Source organism: Barbus barbus (assembly GCF_936440315.1).
Source record: "Barbus barbus genome assembly, chromosome: 14".
NCBI lineage: Eukaryota > Metazoa > Chordata > Actinopteri > Cypriniformes > Cyprinidae > Barbus > Barbus barbus.
In genome coordinates this window covers 30,206,930-30,215,228 of record NC_136742.1, presented here as the reverse complement: position 1 = coordinate 30,215,228, position 8,299 = coordinate 30,206,930, and the positions used below count along the sequence as shown (strand labels likewise).

At 34.8% G+C, this 8,299-nt stretch overlaps 1 protein-coding gene across 1 annotated transcript; it reads right to left on the bottom strand.

The window, feature by feature from the left end:
* Positions 1 to 6,790: 6,790 nt before the first annotated feature.
* On the bottom strand, positions 6,791 to 8,299 carry LOC306880411 (transmembrane protein 151B-like; the record flags this gene model as incomplete). The annotated part of the gene is made up of 1 exon (XM_079433899.1): positions 6,791 to 8,299. The coding sequence occupies one exon, from the start codon at positions 8,297 to 8,299 to the stop codon at positions 6,791 to 6,793; it is 1,509 nt and encodes a 502-aa protein (XP_079290025.1).

The window sequence follows — 8,299 nt, the reverse complement described above, 5'->3', positions numbered from 1 at the left end:
TTAACTTGAAATTGAAATTGAACTAACAGATATCAATATACTTTGCATAGTTCATATTTCACCTTATAATTAAAATAATTATTAAAATTTATTTAGCATAAAATTAATCCTAGCAATTTTTGTGTTTTATTTTCATTAGAATATTTAAATTATTATTGTAAAAAATAATAATAATAATTATTATTATTATTATTTCACATTATAGTCATCTTCATTTGAAAGGGGAATGTCCTTAACTGTCATATATAATGTCAGTGCAAAAACCCCGATGGCTTTATTTTATATGTGCAGAATATAATTTCCTATTTTTTACCTTTTGATTTTGTGTGAAATATGACCGAGATGTGATAGAAATCTAAAAGGTGTACCAAATTAAATCCTAAATAAGAGGAAATTATTAAAAATGAATTTAGTTTAAATGAGAAACAAATGGTAAATATTTTATTACTTCATATTTTAGTAAGTTGATTAATCACAGTACATTAAGACAATTGTTTTGTATTACAAATTAGGAGTGTTATATTTAAATATGCAAATTACACACATTATCTAATTAAATACGCACTAATTTGCATAAATTTATGTAAAACTGTCAAATTTGGTGCACGTAAGTGCTGCTGGAGAAACAAACTCATTTTGCAAAAAATACCTTTTAAAAGAAATGTATTTGAAATATACAAACTCAAATAGTTAAAGTTTAAAAAAATAAACACTTTAATTTTTTAAGGATTTTTTTCATTTTCTCTAGTTTTATAGAAATCATGTTATGGAAGCAAAATAACACAAAAACAATCATAAAAACAATGGTTTTACTTGTAGTGTCTTGCCTTAATGAAACGAATACTGAAAATTTTCACTACATGTCAATAGAAATATGCTATCATTCACAACCACACATGAACAGATGTTAAGAGCAGCATGTTTGGCTCAAATGTTGACGTGTATGTGGGCTCTGTGTGACAGACTGATGGAGATTGTGGGTTTGTTGGTGCTGAAAGAGCGTTTTACTCCCACAGGGAGAATTAGCTCATAATTAGTGAGGGTTTATTAGGTGGCAAAGGTCACTGACATGTGTTGAAGCTGGAGAATCAGAGCCAGCAGAACAGCTACAGTATAGTATTTTGAAGACATTGTTCATTTCATTGAGCACGTATGCATTAAAGTATCTCATTTTAAACTTATTTTACTTATGCAACAAGAAAAAAAGAGGTTTTATCCCAGAATTAATTATTTTATCCTTTAGACACTGTTTGGATGGTGAAAAGTGGACGTTACATACACTATTGTTCAAACGTTTCAAAACGTTCAAACTTCAAAAGTCGTCAATTTAGTTTTTTGTTTTTTATTAGAATTTTTGTTCAGCAAGGATGCATAAAATTTATGAAAGTGGCAGCAAAGACATGTATATTGTTACAAAACATTTCTATTTGAAATACAGTCATGGCCAAAAATATCGGCACCGTCGTGTCTGATAACTGAATATACTAGAGTTTGTTTTTGGATGAGCTAGGATAATTTTTCTTGAAACCCTCCCAAACAACAACATGATGTAGGTGCTGTTTGACAATTTTTTTTTTTTTTTAAAGGTTTTCTGACCCCGAGTCTCAACTATTTTCTGTAATTCTCCAGCTGTGGTCCTTGGAGAGTCTTTACATTTACATTTACATTTATGCATTTAGCAGACGCTTTTATCCAAAGCGACTTACATGCATTCAAGTTACAGTCTTTAGCCACTCAAACTCTCCTTCTCACCGTGCATTAGGACGATATAGACACACGTCCTCTTCCAGGCAGATTCATAACATTTTCTGTTGATTGGAAATTCTTAATTATTGCCCTGATGGTGGAAATGGGAATTTTCACTGCTCTAGCTCTTTTCTTAAAGCCACTTCACTAATTTGTGAAGCTCAATTATCTTTTGCTGCACATCAGAAATATATTCTTTGGTTTTTCTCATTGTGATGGATGATTAAGGGAATTTGGGCTTTGTTTTCCTTCATATTTATATTTCTGTGAAACAGGAAGCCGGCTGGATAATTTAATGTTCATAATCACCCTGGAGTGCTCAAAATTGTGAATATTAATGGGAATATACTATATATTATATATAGATATTTTACTCATTAGAATTTCTAGGGGTGCCAATAATTGTGTCCAATGTGTATTTGAGAAAAAACATTTCATAATGATATTTTCCCCCATTTTAAATTCTTATTATCCAATGAAAGGTTAGATTTTTGTGAATGTTTGAAATAAAAGATCAAAAGGGTTAATAATGCAGATTAATTTTCACAGCCGCCTTTGATCATATTTAAAGCCAAGGGTGCCGATATTTTTGGCCATGACTGTATATGCTGTTCTTTTGAGCTTTCTACTCATTAAAGAATCCTGTTATAAATAATGTATCGCGGTTTCCAAAAAATAAATTCATCAGCACAACTGTTTTCAAAATTGATAATAATCAGAAATGTTTCTTGAGTAAATCAGTATATTAGAATGATTTCTGAAGATCATGTGACACTGAAGACTGGAGTAATGATGCTGAAAATTCAGATTTGATCACAGAAATAAATTACATTTTAACATATATTCACACAGAAAACAGCTGTTTTATTTTTGATCTAATAAATGCAGTCTTAGTGAGCAGAAAAGATTTCTTTCAAAAACATTACAAAAACACATCAACCCCAAACTATTGAATGCTACTGGAACAAGACCTGAATCACGAGAGCTAAAACAATGCCTACATAACTTATTGCCAATTGGTTAACATTTTTAATAGTCTACACAGCCTCAGACGTTATCTGAAAAGAACTGATTTTAGAGAGAAGTAACTTATAAAAGTTTTGATCAAATACAATGTGCACTGGTGCATATTATTCACTATAAGACCAGCAGTGTGTGTAAAGAAAGTAAACAGAGTGATTTTTGATTTCATGCTGACTTTAATGTCATCCTGATTCACATTAAAACACATATTCAACTTGGACACACATATTTGGCCTCCAACCTGAGATATGTCACAAACTGTATTGGCAACATAGTGTTTACAGACTCTGTGTGATGTGACATTGATTATTGTGTAAGCGCTGTTTGCACTGAAATGGCCTTTAGCAGCGTAAAAACATCGTGCATAGCATCAAAAGGGCAGGGAACTACAATTATCATCCATGCTTATAAAGTATCATTTGGTCAGTGGGATATTGTATGAATGACAGACTCTACATTAAATGCTATGAAACATTCATTTTTAGAATTTGTTTCTGCATTGTGATACTGTACATCACATCGGATGTGATTATTGACACTCACACAATGTTATTCAACACAAAACCGTTATATCAGTAGCCATACTGATGCACACATGTAATGGTCAAATAAACAATCAATCATAACAGTTTCTGTGCACATAAACATTCATTTTTTTATATATGCAAAATGTTTTGTATTACATTTTGTCAAGACATAAAACATATTTTCTTTCCATAATCGCAAGATGTGGTCACCTGCAAAAAAAAAAAAAAAAAAAAAAAGTATTTTGCATAATAGGATGAACCTCTTGAAATATGTCCTGGTCATATTTTACCCTAAAATTTAAATTATATATTATTTAAATGTATTTAGCGTATTTTTTTTATATATTGTATTATTTTAATATTTTTATAATAATACTATTAATAATTGTTATTATTATTATAATTTCACATTATGGAGAATGTGGGGGATATGTCCTTAACGGTCATGAAATAATGTCAATGCAAAAAACCCTAATGGTTATATTTTATATATGCAAAATATAATTTCCTGACCCAGATGTGATAGAATGTCATAACTGAATCTAAAAGGTTTAACAAATTAAATCCTTAATAAGAGGAAATTATAAAAAAAAATATTTTTAAAAAGTTTAAATGAGAAACAAATGGTAAATATTATTAATATTACTTCATATTTTCAATATTTGAATGGGAAATGTGCTGATTAGTCATGACAATATAACAGTAAAAATATGTCACAAAATGTGTCACAAAAAAACCCCCTGATGATTTCATTTTCTAAATGTAAAATATAATTTCCTGTTTTTTTATTTTTGACTTCGGCTGAAATGTGACCCAGACATACTTGAATATCATAACTGAAAATCTGAAAGGTTTACCAAATTAAATCTCTAATAAGAGGACATTTTTATTATTAAAATAAGTTTAAGAAAATGAGAAACAAATGGTGAAGCTTATGATTTTAATGACTTTATGAAATGATTTTAAACTACAGGATGAAGTGATTTGGAAACGTAAAGATTGTGAAGGAGTTTGTGTTTGAGTCTGTTCTGTGCTTCAGTCGCTGGTCTTTAATTAACGCTGATATTTACAGTATGTTCATATGTCGAGCTCATGCAGAGGATCACTGTACTGTCATATATTATGCCGTCAGTTTGCTCTTTTATAGATTATTTTACCAATGCTTTATACAGATGAGTTCAGATTCTGTTCAAACAAAGTATCAACGTTTTGGTGCTGATGTAAGTGACAAAGATATCAATATACTGCAGAAAATATTTCCCCTTCTCTTGGTAGATTATAATGGTAATTTGTGTATTTGAAGGAACAGGAACATCTATATTTCTATTTTTAAGATTCATTTTGAACATCATTTGAGTGTCAGCTGTTACTCTTAGTCCTGCTTTTCTCTGTTTTTGGCAAGGACTGATCTTAATGCACAAAATGTTTATGACTCTTCTTTTCACAGCAACTTGGGAAACATATAAATGCGATGTCAACACCAATTAAACATGAACACTAAAATAACAGTCTGAGGCACTTACATTCCTATAAAAAGAAGAGGTAGTTGCAGAAAATTAAAATGCTTTAGTTGATCCTAGCTTCATATATTAAATATGATCTTACATAGATTAGATGATGTTTATTAAATATCCAGCAGGATTTTCAAAGAATGTTTTTTTTAGGTTCTCATGTCCTTTAAGCGCATGTATGAAATTATTCATAGCCCTGACACCGTTGCCATAAATAGATCCGAAGAAAAAGGTGTTTAACTGAATCATTTCTGTTCTGTATCATGCCTTATTTTAATAAGTGATTTTATGCTCATAATGGTTTTATTATTTATGTTTATGTCTTTAACAGGACAGCTCTATAAATTATAATTATTTCATGTCTGAGCTGTTGATGTCTATTTCTGGTAAACAGTCAGTATCCCGGGATCCAACATAGTGTTATTTTTCGTGTTTAACATTAAGGAAGTATGTTGCTTTGTCTTTGTTGAAGCTTGTGTGTATTTATATATACATTGCAAGTAGAACTGAAAGTGTTTTGTAACATTCCAATTGAATCATCAAAGAGGAAATGATAGAAATGTCCATTTCACATTTGCTGTTTTCATTTGAAGTTAATATGTTTTCATGTGAACGATTTTTCAATGCATGCTATTGCAAAGTAATAATGGCACGACTTGCTCCACCTCTGAAATGACTTTTGTTTTTGGATGATGTTTTGGGTTATTTTTCAACCCTTTATCCTCTAATCACCTTACATGATCTAATATCAATGGGTCAAGTTTGACATTTTTACAAGGATCATTTTACATTGGTCTTTTTTCTTTTTAATATGGTGTTATAATTAAAACAAATATGACACCTTATGAAAGTAAATTGGTTTGTGAATGCCATTTCTTGTTGACTTCACATGCAAAGTGAGAAGTAGTTTGCCAGATTTTGCCATACTTGAAGAAGCTGAAAAAGTGTTGATATATTAATAAACGCCAGCCTGCAGCTGTTATGAACAAATGTAATTATGAGCCATTCAACTTTGTCTAAAGTTGTTTTTGTAAATTGTTTTTTTTCTATTGCACATTTAGGTGGAAAAAATAAACAATCTTACATTTGGCATACTGAAACAAAAAAGATAATTGGGACCTGTTTTCTATTTAATAAAAATGATATTTGAAATGTGCAATTTGAATTTGAATTCAACATGAACTCAGATGAACCCTATTTACTTTTTGTGTTAATAGGTTTTAATTTGAACGATTTGTAAATGCATGTTATTGCAAAGGAAAAACTATATAAAATATTCCTGTCTTGCTGACGTTTTGGATTTTACCTTATTTTTCAACCTTTAAGGCCTGTTCACCAAGAACGATAGCTATAAAGATAACTATAGCATACACACCGGTGGACAATATCGTCTGTTTATTCTAAGCACATGTTCATCTGCCACTTTAAATTCTCCAGCTCATTACAGCAGGATTGATTCTGATTGGCTGTCAATGTTTTTATCGTTCATCAGCTGGAAAAAATTATGAAAGTTATTACAACAATATCGTTTCTCTATGCCTTTATCGTTATAGCTGTGGTGTGGACTCTGCTATTCTTTAATATTGAGTACGATTTTTAGAACTATATCTTTATCGTTATCTTTATAGTTATTTTTATAGATCATTTTACATTTCTCATTTATTTTCTTGGAATATGTTGTTTTACCTAAAATAAATAATATTATGCAAGTAAAATGGGTTTGAAATGCCATTTCATATTGATTACAAATGCAAAGTGAGAGTTGAAGAATGTTGAAGAAGCTGAATATGGTGCGCCACAAGTGTATAAATATATCAATAAAAGCCAGACTGCATTTGTTATGAACAAATGCAATCATGTGCCATTCAAAGTTTTGTGCTAATGCACATTTAGAGAGAAAGGTATTCATACAAACATTTCTTTACCAGTCTGTTCATTTTACAAATGCAACACCATGTTTGTGTTCTCGTCCTTATGCTAACGCTATAACGAAGTCTCCACGCAGGATCCATTACGGTGCAGCGAATGGTGGTCGTGACTGGCACAGCCCTCGTTGCGGTGAATAATCAGTACGGGAAAATACAGTGCATCCTGATAGGCCGGCGGAGAAGGTGGGCTCTCCTCATTGGCCGACTGATCAGCCAGGCATCGCGTGCTTTCCGTCGGACAGCTGGGATCGTTCAGGCTACCGCTGTGGCTTCGCCAGAGACAGCTGCGTCGTGAGCCATACAAACGGCCTAGCGAGAACCGGCTTCCACTGAAAGGCAAACGCGGACTGCTGCTGTTGCAGATGCTCAACGCGCTGCGCGAGAAAATCGACGAGCTGCTTATGGACCGATGGCAGCGTTCGCAATTCTGCCGATATCCGCCGAAGCCGTTTCCTCCGGCCGCGCCTATGCCACGCGGCGAGAACGTATTGCAACTGGACTGCTGCGCCAGATCCATAAGCACGGCTTCGGAGTAACTGGGAACGAGCTGTTGGTTGGAGCGAATGTGCCACTCGAGCTCTGTGCTGTCGATGGTGTTGACCCGCGGGATGTGGCGGCAAAACGGACGCTCATCCAGAGGTGTAACAGCGATGTAGTCGAACCCGAAAAGCTTCTCCACGTGATAGTGAACATATGCCGTGCGGTACTCCGTCAAGACCCGCAAAGGCCAGGATAAAGTCAACGCCGCCGCCAACCAGAAGCTGCACTGCGATGCATACCAAGGCAAGCGATCCGGATCCGCAAAAGCAAGCACGTATTCCTTAAACTCTACGTTTTTTAGATGCATCCCTTCACGCGCTTCCATATAATCGTCCAATCCTTCGTTCTCGGTGAAGAACCGTGCTCTTTGCGTCAAATAGGAGTTCTCGGACTCGACATTGGCGAAACTAAAGCACTTAGTGAAGCGCAGCTTGGTCACCGGAAAGCCTTCCAGTCCTGTGAGATGTTTCGAAATGTCTTTAACCCCACAGTTCCCGTAATCGAACTCGGCCTCCGCGACGTGCGTGTTGACGCGCTCGTAGTAAACCTGCGTGGTCGTGTAGGCGTCGCCGTTGCGATAACGCGTCACCTGTCTCGTCCGGCGTACGTAATGGTAACTTATAGCCTTCCACCAGATGCACGGCGTGGCCTGTTGCATGCCTTGCACGCGCTCGGCGACGCTCTCCAGGTCTGCTTTAAACTGGAGTTCGTTGCGCGAGTAGCAGTACCAACACTCCACCAGGTAAACCACGTAGAGCATGACGAGGAAGGCCACCGGGATGTAGATGTAACCGTTGGAACAGGGACTGTCATGGTACAGCATGGACTTGCCCTTGAAAGCGCTGTCGAAGGTGAGGCGCGTGACCTTCGTGACCTGGCACCAGGTCATTGCGATCACGCAGCTGTACATCAGCAGTGAGAGTAAGAGGCATTTCCAGTGTGAGTCACGGCACAGGGACTTGCTCAAAGACTGCTTTACGGGTCGTTGCTGTAAGATATGAACAATAAAGAGAAAAAACGCCAT